Genomic DNA, 19283 nt, shown 5'->3' with positions numbered 1-19283 from the left:
TAAGATTTGAAGATGGGTATTATTATCTCCTGGAGAAGGAAATGATAACCCACCCCAGTATTCTTGCCTAGAGAATCCCGTGGACAGAGGAGCCTGGTGGCTTCCATCTATGGGATCGCACAGAGTCGGACACGACTGAAGCGACTTAGCACGCATGCATGCATTATTATCCCCATTGTACAGATTAACTTGATATACAAAGAGGTTATATATTAATAATTTGGCCAGAATTATACAGTTAGTATGAGGTAGGTAGTGTCTGGTGATCAGATCCAGTTCTGTCAACCTCTAGAGGCTAAGCTCCCATATCCTCTGTCACCATGCCATGATCAAATAAATGCACACAACTACATTTGATCTAAAGACAAACAGATGTGTGCATAATCATTGTGGAACATTCATTTCATGAGGTGCACAGCAGTGTTACTATGTTAAAGAAATGGCCAGTGAGTGATGGCGTAAAGAGACCCGCACTCATGAAGCCCACTTACCACGGGACGTTACTGGAAACTGAAGTAGGTAGACATCTATGTTGTTCTGGCCCTGTATCAACGTGTTCACTGCTTATTGTCAATGTGTCAGAATCATGACTTGAAGTTGCTGCAAACAACAGCAGGCTATCAAGACATAATGTTAATTATCTACCAGCTGAGCTGGCTCAGGATGTAAACAGTCAGCCACGCCACTAAGTGATCTGTACCTGCTGTAAACACACGAGAGCCACTCTGTTAGTGAGACGCCGTCAGAATCTGCTCTTAGCTTATGGAAGTGGCTGCACCAGCCTGGTGATATCTGAAATATCCCGCACACCCTGCTGCAGACGGCTGTCACGTTATCTGAGAATGCCACCACTGCAGGAAATTAGATGATCTAGGTTTAGTCTTAGGACATAAGCTGATGTTTGCTAATAGTAATGCAAAGTGAATAGATATACTGCTGTCAAATCAAGAAAGTCATGGGGTAGCGTCTCTCTGGCTTTACGTTTTAAACTGATTTAAGATGTACAAACCCAAGACATGCTCAGTATAGGATAAACTCAAACCATACGCAAGTCTTTGTGGCCCTCATCAGAACCCCTACCAGCATGGCCCCCTCATTTCAGTCTTTTCCCCCAATGGCCAAGTAGCCATCGCTAGTAGGCTGAACTTTTAAACTTGTTTCAGTATAATCCAATCCTAATGCAATCATCCACGTATATATTTGTTTTCTGAATTGTTTTGACCCACTTTTAAAATGCATTATGGGATTTCCCTGGTGGTCCAGTTGACTAAGACTCTGTTTCCAGTGCAAGGGCCCTGGGTTTAATCCCTGGTCAGAGAATTGGGTCCTGCATGCTGCAATGAAGATTGAAGAGCCCACATGCCACCAAGACTGGCATAGCTAAATAAATTAATTAATTAAAATAAATATTTAAGATAAATAAAAAATAAAACATCAAGTTACCATGTCAGCATCTAAAAATTCATTTTATTCCTTTTAATGGATGATTGGATTCCATAATTTAGTTTAAAATAATTTACATAACAGTTCCCTGTTTTTAGAAATTTAAGTTCCTTTCTTTAATCAACAAATAATGCTGGAATATATATGCTTGATCTTTGGGCTCATGCATGTGTGTTAGAGTATTCCTATAGAAATGAAATTGCTGAGCCAAGGCATAGATACCTATAATATGAAGTAAGATTTATAAAACTTGATGACTCATGAATATTTAAATATTCACGGAAACTTAGCTTTTTTTTTTTTAATAGTTAATGGTCATTATGAGTCAAATTGCATGTATTATTTTATCTTTCAAAATGCACATAGAAAAGAAAATTGGAAATTCTTTTGGCTGTGGGAAAAAAAATCTCAGAGGAAAAGAATTTTTTAAGTTTCCTTTTTATGATAGCCTTTGTAATAATCGAGTTTTCTGTAAATGAAATAATGCATTTATTCTTCAAAATAGTTGTAAAATATATTGAAATGATCATTTACCTATGTCTCAAGAGTTAAAATTATAAAAGAAAGTGGAATGAGAGTGGAGCTGAATTTGATAAGGAATATCTCATAAGGATCAGGAAATGATCCCAATGCCAAAATTCCTCTTTTACATGTACCTTGTGTTCCTTTAAAATTTGTGTTGGTATTTTCATGTGGAAAAATATCCATTTCTCTTCTTTTCTAGCTCACACCTACGTGAAAGAGTAAAGACCTATGAATGAGGAATGTGCAGTATTGTAACCGTATTATTTATCTGAATTGAATGTTAATGGGCTTGATTTTATAAGACTCAACTTTAAAATGCTGTATATGTTTATATGTATGCATGCATTCATATGCATATATATCTTTACACATACATGTGTAGTGTTCCTACTGCATAATAAAGACTTGGTAAATGTAAGACAAGTAAATATTATTTCACCTTTAATTTGGGTTCCTTCTCAAACCTATATAAAACATAAAATTGATTTATATTTGAGCATCTATGCATGTGTGCTCAGGTGTATCCAACATTTTACAACCCTATGGACTGTCCTCATCCAGGTGATCTTCCTGACCCAGGGATCAAACCTGCGTCTCCTGCATTGTAGGCAGATTCTTTACCATTGAGCCATCGGGGAAGCCCATATTTGAGCATACTTGAACCAAAACCATGGTGTCATTTTTGTTCCCTTTTTTATTCATTACCCCTATGTCAATCAGAAAATCCTGTTTTTCTATAGTCAGAATAGTATCCTGCTTACATTCAGTTCCTTCCATCTTCTCTCCTATCATTCTAGTAGAAACCATTATTATCTTCACATGGATTTTCACAGTAGAATCCTAGCTCTTCTCTCTGGGTCTACTTTCCACCGCTCTCCTGACAATCCATTCTTCACATTGCCAGAATAATCTATTTGAAGCATAACTCAGATTTTGCCAATTTTCTGTCTAAATTCTTCCATGACTGCCTATTACACTTAGAAAACCTCTGACCGTAACCAAGGGGAAGTCCTATATATTGTCCCTGTTGTGGCCTCTAGCTTCCTCTCGGATGAGTCCTCACCTGTGACTGAGCAGCAGCTTGACTTGTAATGCTCTGCGTCCAGGTTAATTGCAGTGCCGAGAACTGGGGTTTAGCACCTCCAGGTCACCAGCCCCATCTCTCAAATATCTAATAATATGAGTTTATTTTTAAAGTGTGATTTCTATGCAAATATGCCTTTGAATTAAATCTCCCTACCTTTCTTCCTAGGACTGGGAAGCCTGGTTGTGCTGCAGTTCATGGGGTCAGACATGATTCAGTGACTAAACATACACCACACACCTTTCTTCCACTCAATTGTTGCTTAGCTTCCTAAGCATCTAAAGAAATTCGGAACATTTATTCTACCTTTTACATTTTCCCCATGACTAGCTTGTTCTACCTACCCACTAGGTATCAGGTCAAATGTCACATTAAATGGGTCTTTTTTGCCCACCCAATCTGAAGTGACCCCTGGTCACATTACCCAATTTTATATTTCTCAGAACATTTTTCTCTGATCAGAGTTATCCATCCTTATATATTTATTTGTTAATTATCTCTTTATCCCTTCTAGAATATATGCTCCATGAAAATAAAGACCTTGTTTGTCTTATAATCTACTGTGAGTAGAAACTGGCTAAATATTTGTTCAATAGATGAATATATGTGAGTCACTCTGAGCACTGTTTTTAAAAAGACTGCCTTTCCTCTTTCTAATTTATACACTGATTGTTAAATCTTTTTTATGCCATTTGGTCCAGACAGTAAATATATATTCCCTTCAAATCCATCATGATCTTGAAGAATATATTCATCTTCCTTGATTAAATTAAGCTCTGGGATTTTTTTTTTTTTTTTTTAATAACTCTAGCAGCACCTTTGGCCTCTGCCAAGAACATTTCCAGCTAAGGATTTTTAAGCCTTAATCTTTACTGAAATTAGACGGTGGCAGTTGCTAAGCTGCCAACTGTTAACATGATCCCTGCAGTAGGAACCCAACATACAAGCCAGAATGCGGTGGTCTCTAAGAACTCATCGTTAGCACTTACACGTGTGGACATGGACAGGTGTTGAACAGGTTGGCAGTTGAAAATAAAATGGGAGGTTTCCTAGATCAGATGATGGTACCTCGTGGGACCCCAGCAAATTAAGGCACCCTGTGATGCCAAAACAGCCTGATTTAACTCTGTCCTCAGATTAAAGTACATTTATATCCCCCATTTCTCAACAAATCCATCCTTTATGGAGTTATTAAGAATGGATTGGGTTAAGGATATTGAGTGTTAATCATGGCTCTGTCTTTCTGCTGAATGGATTTTCAGTCGCAATATAGTATATTATATAAGCTTATAAGTCAACTTATCCCTGAAAACAAATATCAGATCAGAATAGGTCCGACCACCTGTTTCTATCTAATTCCCTGGCACGTGGAGATGGGCCAGACTGCCTTCAGCTGGAAGCACAGGGAGCATGGGGAACCCCTGGCCCCTACCATTTAGCTTTCAGCAGAATATATTAGGGCTTCCCAGGTGGCACTAGTGGTAAAGTACCCTCCTGCAAATGCAGGAGACATAAGAGACGCAGCTTCGATCCCTGGGTCAGAAAGATCCCCTGGAAAAGGAAATGGCAACCCACTCCAGAATTTTTGCCTGTAGAATCCCATGGACAGAGGAGCCTGGCAGGCTGCAGTCCATAGAGTCACAAAGAGTCAGACACAATTGAAGCGACTTAGCACGCATCCAAAGCACATATTAAAGATTAATGCCAATTGATAATGAGTTCTCTCCAAGTGGGATCTCTCCAGGGTACCCTACCCCTGGATGTTGGCTGCCAAACCAGTAGCTGCAAGGCGTTGACACTGTTCAGAAGGATTCACTTGATATTATACTACAGGTTCATTGTAGGGTTTGCCTCAGTAAGGTGATTTAGCATGACCTTATGAAAGAAATGGGCAAAAGTGGAAGGCTCTTGGGGATATTAGAGGAATCAAAAGAATAAAATGCAGTGGCATTTTATGGAAACAGAACCAGGAGCTAGTGAGGCAAAGGATGGTGTTCATACTTATTTGCTTCTTGAACCAAAGTATTGAAAAGCCAAACTGCACTCTTTTCAGTTGTCTCCTGGGTCAAATTCCCTAATTGTCAGTGACAGCTTTGTTGGTCGTTGGTATTTTGTTTCTCTTCCATCTGTGTTCTTCGTTAAACCTCAGGGCCCAATCATCTGTGGTAAACTCCAGGACTGTTAGGTGACTTTTGAGATATTAGAGTAAACAATATTAAAAGAAGTAGAAAATAGAACACATGTTCAATACTTATCATTTAAATCACCATGGTTGTCAAAAGTAGGTGATTTTTCTGAAGCTGGCGGCTTTTTTACTTGGATTTTCTTTTTCTTGGTATCTCCAAAGATTTTGAAATTGGTCCTTAAACATATCCATCATGTTAAGAAATGTTTGTGTTATTTAAAGCTAGCTAGAAATACAGTACTTAAAGCATAAAACAGCAACTGAACCTGTACTTCAAGTTATATAAAGAAAAAAGCAACACAGATGCAAGCATTTTATACCGCATAGGAAAAACAAGTAGCCTTTTGACAGGTAGTTTTTAAAGCTAGATCTTAAATAGCAAGCACATTTTTAGCACTTTAGGTATGCTATGCATATCAAGCCTAGACTCTTTAATGCATGACAACATGAACATGACTTGTATAAAGACCTTTATAGAGATTAATCTTTTTTGTTGTTTTAAGAGAATCATATTTAAAATATATACATTGAAATATATATTCATGATAATATCCATTAGAAATAGAGGGAATAATATCTAAACTACATTTAGAGGCATCTCTGATTTTTCTTTTCATCCTCAATTTATTGTCCATTTATGTATTCAGATATTCAAGAGGTATTTTCAGTACTATGATCACTACCTTTTTAATGGAAAGAAGCAACCCATCAGCCTGGGGTGAAGTAGACATATAAGTTGGGGAGAACCCAGTGAGGCTGGAAATTAGAAGCCTGAGGCATGAAGGCCAACAGTCCTTAGTCATTCCCAGCTTGGAAACATACAGCCTCAAAATGGGGTCAATCCTGACATCACACTTTCAAACCTATTACAAAACAAAATATATCTCTAACCCACAATGAAACGACTCTAGGAAGGCACATAAGAAGAGAGAGAGGGATGATGGATCCGTGACAACTGGGTGTGACTTATTGGGAGACGCCTGCGTATCAGACAGGCATGGTGCTAGGTGTTCTGCCTTAGTATCTCCAGTGCTCACAAGGGCTTCCCAGGTGGCGCTAGTGGCAAGGAACCCATCTGCCAATGCAGGAGACATGAGAGACGTGGGTTTGATCCCTGGGACAGGAAGATCCCCTGAAGAAGGAATGGCAACCCACTCGAGTGTTCTTGCCTTGAGAATCCCATGGACAGAGGAGCCTGGTGGGCTACAGTCCATTGGGCAGCAAAGAGTTGGACACGACTGAACCAACTTAGCACACAATGCTGTCAGAGACCTGCAGAACACGTGTTATTGTTGTCTCTGTTTTATAGAAAATCAAGCTGAGCAATACAAGGGTTAGAGTGAGATGTCCAAGGTCTTGTCACACTGAAGCTGAAAAGAATAAGGAGAAGTAACTGAGGGAGAAATGAAAGTGGGACCTAGATTTGAAATGGCAGACTCATTCATTAAACATGGTTTATCTCCCTTCACTTTCAATCAAAATACTTCCAATGTTGAAATATGATTGTCCTCAGAGAGCCCTTTTCTGGCTGCTTTATCAAAAATAGACTCCCTTCCCTGTCATACTTTTACTCTGTTTTATTTTTCTTCCAAACAATTCATTCGAAACAACCCAAAATTGTTGTAGGTATTGTTTATGTGTAATCCGGTCTTCTCCATATCACTGTTTGAGAATTGATATTATTTTTCTGTTTTTTTTTCTTATTCTGATGCCAAGGACATTATTGTATACTCAAGGCTTAAAAAAAATGCACTGCAGATATTCAATAAATATTTGTTGAATGAATAAATAACAGGGAAAACTACCCATGGAAGAAGATAGTAAAAATTGAAAGTTGACATAAAACTACAGTGAGTTATTTGCCATTCTGACTTGTAAGAAATGAAATACTAGTTATCACATCTCTAAAGGTATCAAGGAAGAACTAGATTCATCTTCCTAAAAAGATCAGAGAGAAATAGGAGCGCTCACATCAGTCTTCAAACTGTTTTGCTAATTTGCTAGATTTTACAACTATAGGTCACTGTAAACTTTTCATCATAAATTTAAATAGTTACAATGGAGGTAATTTCTAAAATAAAACCATTAAATTGATCATAAACATTCTCAATCGAATTTGAATATTGTTGTGATTTTATGTACATCTCTAACCATTGCAAATTTTATATTATTAGCTTTTTCTCCTTGAATTCGTATTTCTGTGATTGATCCCCAACAGAATTTTATCTTAGGAAATAAGTACTATGCATCAATGGGCTTCCCTGATGGCTTAGCTTATGTGCCTGTAATACAGGAGACACAGGTTCGACCCCTGGGTTAGGAAAATCACCTGGAGGAGAAAATGGCAACGCACTGCAGTATTCTTGCCTGAGAAGTCCCATGGACAGAGGAGCCTGGAAGTCTACAGTCCATGGGGTCACAAAGGGACACAACTGAGCAACTAAGCACTAATGCATCAGAATCGTTTTGATCACTCTGTCGTGCTTATCTGCAATTAAAAATGTCTGCAAAATTGGAGTAAAGAACTCTCCTATGTTGGAGTCCTAAACCCCAGTAACTTAGAATATGACCTTATTTGAAAATAACATTGTGTGCGTCATCAAGATGAGGTCATACCAGAGAAGGGTATGCCCCTAATCCAGTGTGACTCGTTCCCATATTAAAAAAGAGGGAGCTTGGAAGCAGATACACACCCCAGAGAATGCCAAGTGAAGATGAAGGCAGAGATGGACATGATACCACCGCAAGCCAAGGAGTGCCAAAACTGGCCAGCAACCCACTACGAGTGAGAGGGACAAGGAGCAAATTTCCCTCATAGCCCTTGGAAGGAGCCAACCTGCTGACCCCTTAATATTCAACTTCTAGCCTCTAGCACTTCAAGACAGTAAATTTCTGTTGTTTAAGCCAAATAAAGATCCAGAGAGCAGAGAGAGCAAATATAAAGAATAACACAGGAAGGCCAAAAATCCCCTGTCCCTAAAAAATCTTTGTTATTAGATCTTTTTCTCCTAAACTCCCAGATTTATTTTCCCCTTGTCCCTCTTAAAAAACCAAGTCAGTCAAACTGCCTCACCTGAAGAAAAAGAAAAGTCAAGGGTTTCCCTGGTGCTGCAGTGGTGAAGAATCCGCCTGCCAATGCAGGAGACACAGGTCCAATCCCTGGTCCTGGAAGATCCCACATGCTGTGGGGTGGCTAAGCCCCTTTGCCACAACTACTGAGTCTGTGTTCTAGAGCCCAGGAGCCCCAACTTCTGAAGCCTGCGTGCTGCAATAACTGAAGCTCACACTTCCTAGAGCCGATCTCCACGAGAGAATCCACCACAGTGAGAAGCCTGCACACCACAACTAGAGAGTAGCCCCTGCTTACTGCAACTCGAAAAAATCTTGAGCAACAACAGAGACTCAGCACGGCCAAAAATAATTATTTTTAATTACAAAAAATGAAACAAGAGGAAGAGTAAATAAAAATTCCTGTGATCAGAAGGCTTTAAGTATTAAAAATGTATTTTGTATTGAAGTATAACTGCAATTATATAAGCAGCACACAGCTTATAAAAACATATAAGTAATTGAAGAATAATTATTAAGGTTAAATTTGACTGGAAATGCCTATGTTAATGAGCTGAATTTAGCTCCCCTTCCCAGTTTACCTGTGAATGACTTATTTATTCTATAATGAGAAAGGGTTTCACAGTAATTCCCTTTTTGTTTTCCGAGATATGAGCATCTCCAAGATGTTTTCTTACAACTTTCCAAGATGTGAACATGGCAAAGCCTGGCTTATCTAAATAAGCAGATGGGAACAGAACCTTTGTCACAGTGGTATCTCTCACTGTCTCAAGAATTTTTTCTAATTCCTGAGTTAGATGCCCCATAAAGTGATATATCTTATTATTATTTGGTCATTTTATAACTAGAAGGCTAAGTTGAGAAGGCTTTAGAATTGGAGCCTTCTACAGTTAAGCTGAAAACAAAAAATTATGGAAACCATGTTACTTTCAAAATATGTTGTTTTGCGTGTACCCCAATGTTCATCGCAGCACTGTTTATAATAGCCAGGACATGGAAGCAACCTAGATGCCCATCAGCAGACGAATGGATAAGGAAGCTGTGGTACATATACACCATGGAATATTACTCAGCCATTAAAAGGAATTCATTTGAATCAGTTCTAATGAGATGGGTGAAACTGGAGCCCATTATACAGAGTGAAGTAAGCCAGAAAGATAAAGACCAATACAGTATACTAACGCATATATATGGAATTTAAAAAGATGGTAACAATAACCCTATATGCAAAACAGAAAAAGAGACACAGAAGTACAGAACAGACTTTTAGACTCTGTGGGAGAAGGCGAGGGTGGGATGTTCAGAGAGAACGGCATTGAAACAAGTATACTATCAAGGGTGAAACAGATCACCAGCCCAGGTTGGATGCATGAGACAAGTGCTCGGGCCTGGTGCACTGGGAAGACCCAGAGGAATCGGGTGGAGAGGGAGGTGGGAGGGGGGATCGGGATGGGGAATACATGTAAATCCATGGCTGAGTCATGTCAGTGTATGGCAAAAACCACTACAATATTGTAAAGTAATTAGCCTCCAACTAATAAAAATAAATGGGGAAAAAAAATGTTGTTTTGCCTCTGATTGTACAGAACCATACAGTTGCAACAGGAAGAATTTCTGTCAAAACCTCACTGTCACGTGTAAAACAGATAGCTAGTGAAAATCCGCTGGATAGCACGGGGAGCTCAGCTCGGTCAGTGGGTGGGTAGGATTGGGGAGGAAAGTCCTAAAGGGAGGCAATATGTGTACACATATAGCTGATACACTTCATTGTACGGAAGAAACCAATGCAACATTGTAGAGCAGCTGTACCCCAATAAAAAAAATTGCTACATAAATGCCTGCTAAAGAATGAAAATCAGGTTAGAGAGAGCTGTTAATGTCTGCTTGCTTTCAAGCTTGAGGCTGAAGAGGTGAATTCTGTCACTACTTCAGTGGGAAACTATGAGGAATCAATGAGGCTCTGCTATCATTTGGCAAATAGCAGACTTTGAAAATCTGTTTGTTCGAGGATAGATTTAAAAAGTGGTGGAGGAGGAACTAAGGGAGACCTATGAAGAGATTCTATGATATTGAAATCAAATATATTGATTTTAGTTTTTAAATTTATGATAAACACGGTCTCCATTGAAAAGTTTGTAAAAAATGAGGAGTTGTCTGAGATTAATGAAAGAGTTCTGGGAGAAATCAGAAGGATTAAAACTAAAAACCAGCAGCTAATCGATGCCCACATTTTAGGTGGTGATGTACAGAATGAGGAGCTTCCCAGGTGGCTCAGAGATAAAGAGCCTGCCTGCCAATGCAGGAGACGTAAGAGACTCGGGTTTGACCCCTGGGTCAGGAAGATGCCCTGCAGAAGAAAATGGCAACCCACTCCAGTATTCTGGCCTAGGAAATCCCATGGACAGAGAAGCCTGGCATGAGTCAGATATAGCTGAGCAACTGAGCATGCACACACATCCAGAATGACCACTGCTTCAGTCAGTTCTATAGAAGAAGAAAAGTTACTGAAACGCAAATCATTTTTTTTTTTTACTGAATATAGCTTGCATACAGTATAACTTTCAGTATACATGCAGTATAACTTTCACAAAATCAGAAGTTTAGGTTTTACATGTTGTTATAATTACTTAATTATTTCATACACCTGTAACATTTTAGGAGTCATTTTTCATGTTTTTCTTTGAGTCAAGTGTGAACTGAAAGCAGCTCACAATGGCAGATACTAAGGAAAGAAAGCAAGTATCCAGTAAAACAAAAATCTGCTTTTCTAAGTGTGAAGAGAAGAGGACAAAACAGATGAACAGAGCAGAAATAAGAATAAAAGTAAAAAATACAACAAAAGAAACATTTTGTGGAATTTGAAAGATATTAGTCTGCAGATATACAGACTTCCCACATTTCAGGAAGTTTAGTGAAAACAGATTTTCATCTAAACATTTCTTTCAAAATATTTTTTCAATTCAGGTTGTGCATGTTGCTTCAGATATCTCCGTAACACTGAAGTGTAGAAGTCAGTAGAGTTACAGCTACAGAGAATTGATGGGAAATTGTACGACTTGAGAATTCAATATACCTCCAAGAAGTTGTTCATGAATACAAGCACTGGAAGAAAAGATCAGGTTGGCCAAACCGTTCCGGTTTTTCTGTAACAACATCTTACCAGAAAAAGCTAAACGAACCTTTTGGCCAAACCCAGTATTATAATATGGGTGAAGATTCAGAAAATACACAATTCACTTTCCTAAAAATATCTAAAGGGAATTTCTGATATTGGAAATGTGACTGAGTGTGCAGTGCTGTGCTTCATCACTCAGTCGTGTCCAACTCTTTGCAACCCCGTGGACTGTAGCCCATCCAGGCTCCTTTGTCCGTGGGATTCTCCAGGCAAAAATACTGGAGTGGGTTGCCATGCCCTCCTCCAGGGGGTCTTCCCAACCCAGGGATCGAACCCAGGTCTCCCACATTCTTTACTGTCTAAGCTACCAGGGAAGCCCAAGAATACTGGAGTGGGTAGCCAATCCCTTTTCCAGGGAATCTTCCTGACCAGGAAGCGAATAAATGAGTGTAATATCTCAGAAATATCAAACTTAAAATATAGACGAATTAAAGAGCATAATGTTAAGAAACAAAGGTAGCTACATCTAAATTACTGTTACAAAATATTTTGACTCAAAGAAAAACTTGAAAAATGATTCCTATAATAGGTTACAGGCTTATGAAGTAATTAATTATAACAATATGTGAAATGTAAACTCCAGATTTTGTGAAAGTTATATAAGGAAGTTATATACTGTATGTAAGTTATATACAGTAAAAAAAAAATGATTTGTCTTACAGTAGGTAAAGAAAATATGGGGTCAGTGATGTCTTTGAAAACTTGTGAAGTAACTAGTATAGATTAAAAATAGGATGCCAAGGAATTTTTAGTAATCACATAGCAGAAGGCAGAAATATGTATGTAAAATTCATATACGTATATGAATTTTTAGTTTAAGTGAGTTAAATGGACCTAGTGACAGATTCTTGGAATGGAATAAAAACCAAAATCCACATGTGAGACATACCACAGACAAAAGGCTAAAACACAGAAAGTAGGATGACAGTGTTAAATTCAGACCAAGTTAAATTCAAGAGGAGGATTAAATATATGAAAGGATATTACTTTTATATCAATTACAGATATAAGCATTACTATAAAACAAATGAGGATGATTTATCAAATATGTACCTGAGAGAAGATAAATAATAAACAGGCAATGCCTCAACTTGTCTGCTGCTCAACGCGCTTTCCTCTCTCTCCCATACCATTAGTAGTCTTTGGTTGCAGATTCTTAGAGATATCTAAGTAAATGTCTTACACCTATCTTAAATAGTAGCTTTGCCAGAATTTGAGGCAATTAGCTTGTTATTTGGGCTTCCCTGGTGGCTTATGGTAGAGAATCTACCTGCAGTGCGGGAGACCTGGGTTCGATCCCTGGGTTGGGAAGATCCCCTGGAGGAGGGCATGGCAGCCCGCTCCAGTATTCTTGTCTGGAGAATCCCATGGACAGAGGAGCCTGGTGGGCTACAGTCCATGGGTCACAAAGAGTCAGACACGACTGAGCAGCTAAGCGCACACAGCACAGCTTGTTATTTGGGAATACAGTGGTTTTTAAGTTCCAGAATGTGAATTTTAATGTGATATATTGGAAGGACTACCTACTAGATTGTAGAGACTTGTGTTCTCCACTCCAGATCGCGTTCTCTTTCTGGGTGACCTTAGGAAAATCAGTTTCCACATCTGTGGACTTTGTAGTTAAAATTGCAATCTCAAGGGCTCATGCATAACCCTCATCTCTCAATAGCAGTATGTTTCAAAGAATAGTCTTATGTTTCCTTTCCAGTGAAGCTTAGCTCTGGGAGTAGCTACTTGATTTAGTGAGAAATCATAGTCTCTAGTTTCCAATGTATTATTTTAAAATCCTCACCACATAATTGAAACCTGTAATTCTAGCAAATATAACAATATTTTGTTCCCTTGCTCAATTTTTACTGGTTAAATAAATACCTTATAGAATATTACGACGGTACTCTCAAAAAGTAAATCTGTGATGTTGAAAAATACAACACTCCTATGTGTTATTACGTGATATATATCTGATATACATGTAAATAATATTTGGAATTTGGAATGAAATTATATATTTTATTATGTTCCATTACAGTTTTGAAGCTGCTTACTATTTTTTTTTTCCGATCAGCTTTCAGTTTGCAGTACATGTTATTATATTGGTCTCTCTTCTCTAAGTAGAAATGCATGAAATATAGAAAAATACCATTACTTATACGAACCAGATGTTTTTGAGAAGGTTAAGAATTTCTTTTAAAATGTGAATAATCACTCCCTAAATAGTTTCCCAAATTATTTTTTGCTTTATTATTTGTTGTTTCATTTTATTTTTCCTGAATTTTCTTAGCATTTTCATGACCTTTTGGTGAGAAAGTAGATTCAGTGATCTATAAGATATGAAAGAAAAAGAAAATCTAAGAGTAGCAAAAACCCTAAGTGTCTCAAGTTATTAGATTCACTGATCCCAAACCTAGCTTTGAGTGTTTTTCCAAATTAGAAAAAGTCTCCTTACAAAGTAATTCATATTCTCTGAGAAAAACTACAAACACTGGGGAAAAAAAAAACTTTAAGTGACCTATAATTGTACCCTGCTGTAATAACTACTGTTCTGTTCACATGAATAGTGTTTACCCAAAAAAGGGCACTCTACATTTTCTTAAATCTTTTCTCTTCATGTTGTAATACATCTTAGAAATAATAAAGAATTGTGCTGCTAGGAACATCAGGGTGCATGTATCCTTTTGAATTAGTGGGTTTTGTTTTGTTTTGTTTTTCAGATATATACCCAAGAGTGGAATTTCGGGTCATGTGGTAGTTCTGTCTTTAGTTTTTTGTGAACCCTCCATGCAGTTTTCCATGGTGACCACACCAGTTTACATTCCCAGCAACTGTGTAGAAGAGTTCCTCTTCTTCACATCCTCTCTAACATTTGTTGTTTGTGATCTTTTTGATACTAGCCATTCTGACAGGTGTGAAGTGGTACCTCATTGTGGTTTTGATTTGCAGTTCCCTATTAACTAGAGGTATTGAGCATCTTTTCATGTGCCCATTGGCCATCTGTATGTCTTCTCTGGAAAAGATGTCTATTCAAGTCTTCTGCCCATGTTTTTAATAGGGTGACTTGGTTTTTTGATATTCAGTTGTATGAGCTATTTATATATGTTGGATATAAATCGCTTTTGGTCATTTGCAAATATCTTCTTCTATTCAGTAGGTTGTCTTCATTTCATATTGATAGATAGTTTCCTTTGCTGTGCGAAACCTTGTAAGTTTAATTAGGTCCCATTTGCTTATTTTGGCTTTCATTTCTTTTGCTTTAGGAGATAGATCTGGAAAATATATTGCTATGGTTTATATCAAAGGGTGTTCTGCCTGTGTTTTCCTCTAAAAGTTTTATGGTCCCAAATTTATATTTAATGTGACTAGTTTTTAATGGCTCTTCTGTTAATGGTTCATAGAATTTTGGCCAGAAGGTCATCAATTTGGGAAATGCTGGATCATAGGCATAAAAGACCTAATTGTAAATAGATAAACAAAAAGTGCTTTAATTTCTGAGCAAGGTTTTAAAAAATGCTAACATTTAATAACTTATATGCAGATTATATGTTATGATTTTAAACTTGGGCAAACAGTCTTCTGATAAAAAACTAAAAGATAAATTTAATGCAACCAATATGTAAACTTTTTTCTCATGCAGGTTAGCCAATACACCTTTGCTATGTGCAGTTATAGAGAAAAAAAGTCTGAGCCACAAGAATTAATGCAGCTTGAAGGATATACTGTGGATTACACAGATCCCCACCCAGGTAATTCCTAGTTGAATCACTGCCATGCCTCTCCTGTATTCATGAAATTCTCATAAATATCCTGTGTCTATTTTCCATTCAAACTCCGTTCAGTAAATGGAACATATTTCATTCATATACCTAGATAAGACTTGATGGGATTTAAATTGGATCTTTATGAGGTTACTTAGTTCTAGCCATAACTCACCATGTCTGTTAACTTAGTGAAAGGATGAAATATCTGAAAGATACTATAATACGGAAATTATAGAAGTATCAGCAGTGCTTTCAGAAACTTCTGTACTGAAAAGCAAAAAGGTACAAGAGACAGAAATAGGGAAAGAAATGGCTAATGAATTACTACCATATATTATATTCTACTAATTTTCTCCCTAACAATGGATACTTATATTTCTCTCCCTCTCCTAATGTATTAATTATGGGTATAGTACTGGATACTCAGTGTCTGAGATTAGTGAGTGAGTGAGTAAATGTATGATTATGTGGAGATTAATAAAATTAATCAGTGAGGTAAAGAAATATATGGATTTCCCTGGTGTCTTAGTGCTAAAGAATCCACCTGCCAATGCAGGAGACACAGGTTTGATCTCTGGGTCAAGAAGATCACCTGGAGAAGGAAATGGAAACTCACTCCAGTATATTTGCCTGGGAAATCCCGTGGACAGAGGAGCGGGCTACAGTCATGGGATTGCAAAAGAGTCGAATATGACTTCACCACTAAACAACAAAAAAGAAATATATGTATCTGCTAATAAATAGAATAAGAAATTAATATAGAGAGATGAAAAAAGAGTCAGTGATTATATCCACTAATAAATCACTTAAAATCCAAAATATCTTCCTTGTGAAAGAGTTTTGCAAAAGTAAAATACTGTACAATGTAAATATCATTTTGGTCTTACCTGTATTGTTTTCTGCTAAACTGGTCATATCTGTCTCCTACATATAGAATGAGAAATGTGCTAACAGATAAGGAGTGTTTTCTCTGGCATGAAATACCAGACTTTGCTATGCATTCTTGTGTGTGTTGCAGAACTCTGCTGTGTTATAAACTTTTTCCTAGGTATTTTTAATTTCCAAAGTGATATGGAAGTATAAATCTCTTTCTCATATCCTTTCCCTTCAATTCTTCAATTGTGGATATGATTCAAAGGCATTGAGCTGCAAATAGCAGATCAGTTCTTTTCCATGAGACGATTTAATGAATGAGGCTAAAATCTGTCAACTGTGTGAATTTTTAGTAATGCTTTTTTCCCTCCACAGGCCTTCAGGGTGGGCATATGTTCTTCAATGCTGTTAAAGAAGGAGACACTGTAATATTTGCCAGTGATGATGAACAGGATAGAATACTGTGGGTTCAAGCCATGTACAGGGCCACTGGACAGTCTTATAAACCTATTCCTGCAATTCAAGCCCAGAAGCTGAATCCTAAAGGAGGAAGTCTCCATGCAGATGCTCAACTTTGTAAGTTTTGTTGAAAAATAATTTGATTATCAATTAATAACCTTAATAAGATATAAAATTGTCTGAGTCAAATTTGCTCAGTATTGTAGTTTACATCATTACCTGATTCCTAATTGAATAAAAATAGTTCATTTTCATAGTCATAGAATAAGTTATCTAGTTTTTCACACAAACCTGGAGTAAATGGTGCGTGTGGTTTTCAGTCATAAATTTGCCAGGCCTTGGGGTGTCTCTGGGAGTCTCAAAAGCATAAGAGTAAGTTTATCTAAACTTAATATAATTCTAACTTATATGTTCTATTGAAATGGGAAGCATATTGCAAAATCAAATTGGCATTGATAAGATTCCAGAACACCAAAACAATGAACTGTTGCTTTTTGTCTTTTTTTTTTTTTTTCCAATTATTTTTATTAGTTGGAGGCTAATTACTTCGCAGCATTGCAGTGGGTTTTGTCGTACATTGACATGAATCAGCCATGAAGTTACATGTATTCCCCATCCCGATCCCCCCTCCCACCTCCCATTCCACCCGGTTCCCCTGGGTCCTCCCAGTGCACCAGGCCCGAGCACCTGTCTCATGCATCCCACCTGGGCCGGTGGTCTGTTTCACCATAGATAATATACATGCTGTTTTCTCGAAACATCCCACCCTCACCTTCTCCCACAGAGTCCAAAAGTTTGTTCTGTACTTCTGTGTCTCTTTTTCTGTTTTGCATATAGGGTTATCATTACCATCTTTCTAAATCCCATATATATGTGTTAGTATGCTGTAATGTTCTTTATCTTTCTGGCTTACTTCACTCTGTGTAATGGGCTGCAGTTTCATCCATCTCATTAGAACTGATTCAAATGAATTCTTTTTAACAGCTGAGTAATATTCCATGGTGTATATGTACCACAGCTTCCTTATCCATTCTTCTGCTGATGGGCATCTAGGTTGCTTCCATGTCCTGGCTATTATAAATAGTGTAGTAACTGTTGCTTTTTGGAGTTGTTCTTAACAAACCAAGAGAATACTAGGCCTATTTTCTGTTGTAAGTTGGGAAAACAAAAGTCATCAAGGCAGCTTTCTTTTTCTAAATACCTTTATATTCATGTCACTTTCTGTATGCTAATTTAAATCATTAAGAACTAAATTATTCATTTTAATTTGGAAGTAATTAATTGCAAGTTATGTAATAATGGTAGAAACATTTTCAAACATAGCTTTAGTAATCATTAAACCAAAATGTTTTAACTTGCTGTACTCCTTTCCAAAACTTCTCTGTTTTCTCCTATAATGTAATAAATCAGCTTGTCTTTAACTGTAAGCTCAAATCGTGACTTTTCATTCAACACCCTTCATTCTCAAGCTTCATCTCCAGGAGAGCAACATTCTGACTTTTCTTACTTTTCATGCATCAAATAACTACTTCCTGTTCTGTTTAGACACCCACTAGTATTACATTTAGACATCTTAAAGGCACTTTAGGCCAAATAAAGATGGGATATAGGCTCAACCCGTCTCCTGCATTCTTTAGGCTTCTTAGTATACACCTTTAAATTTACCTGATCTATCTTCAAGTGATTATGGTACTTCATACATAGTACATGCACCTCACAATTGTAGACTTCTGTATCTCCCTTCCTGGCTTCTGTACAATTCTGGTCATGCATCTTACTTCTACAGATATTATGAATCCCACAATACATTGATATTATTATTATGCATGGAACAGTCAATTACCTTTTAGAGAAATGTAAATAATAAGAGAAAATATTATATCCTCAAACATGTAGTTACCATTCCTAGCACTCTTTATTCACTTATAGAGATATTTCACCTCCTGAAGGATGTCCTTTGACTTTTCTTGTAGTATGTGCGCAACTTTTAGCTTTTTTGTGTATGAAAATGTCTTCATTTTACCTTCATTTTGAAAAATGCTTTTCTTTCAGTTCTTTAAAGACTTTGCTCTGCTCTCTGCTAACTTGCTTTTTCTCTTCCCTGATAAAAAATTTTTCTATTATTTTTGTTTCTTCTTCTGTACCTAATGTGTGTTGTGGTTTGTTTTTCACCCCCGCCCCCAAGCTGCTTTAAAACTTTTCACTTAAACACTGGTTTTGAGCAATTTAATTATGATGTGCTTTGGTGTAGTTTTCTTCACAAAAATATTCTTGAGTTTATTCTAAGACATAGTTAAAGTACTCAAAAGAAACGTAATCCTTTCAGGTTTAACTTTTAGGTGGAGCCACGTAACATCTAGTCTGGGTTCCCCTGGTGGCTCAGTGGGTAAAGAAATCTGCCTGCAATGCAGGGGACCCAGGTTTGATCCCTGGTTTGGGAAGATCCCCTGGAGAAGGAAATGGCAAGCCACTTCAGGATTCTTGCCTGGGAAATCCTATGAACAGAGGAGCCTGGCGGGCTGCAGTCCATGGGTCACAAGTGTCGGACACGACTTAGCAACCAAACCACCACCACCTGGACGCCAGCTGATGAGCAGTGAAAATTGAAGTTTCACCTTCTGGCTGTTGGAAACGAGCACTGTTCTAGTCTGTGTGTGCATGGGGGCATTGTTCCCTCTAATCCTTTGTGTTGGTTCTTCCCCATCCTCATATTGT

At 37.6% G+C, this 19283-nt stretch overlaps 1 protein-coding gene across 7 annotated transcripts in view; it reads left to right on the top strand.

Annotated features, from left to right (window-relative positions):
• The window catches only part of CADPS2 (calcium dependent secretion activator 2), a 555077-nt gene that overhangs the window by 362869 nt on the left and 172925 nt on the right, over positions 1-19283 (top strand). For all 7 annotated transcript variants that reach the window (XM_061165698.1, XM_061165697.1, XM_061165696.1 and 4 more), the window contains exons 10-11: positions 15113-15221; positions 16485-16685. In XM_061165698.1, the coding sequence (XP_061021681.1) occupies positions 15113-15221; positions 16485-16685 (310 nt within the window). The remainder of the gene's footprint in view (positions 1-15112; positions 15222-16484; positions 16686-19283) is intronic.

The sequence above is a fragment of the Dama dama genome, chromosome 18, assembly GCF_033118175.1.
Source record: "Dama dama isolate Ldn47 chromosome 18, ASM3311817v1, whole genome shotgun sequence".
NCBI classification, from domain to species: Eukaryota; Metazoa; Chordata; class Mammalia; order Artiodactyla; family Cervidae; genus Dama; species Dama dama.
The sequence above is the reverse complement of the archived record's forward strand: the minus strand, read 5'-3'. Positions and strand labels throughout refer to the sequence as shown.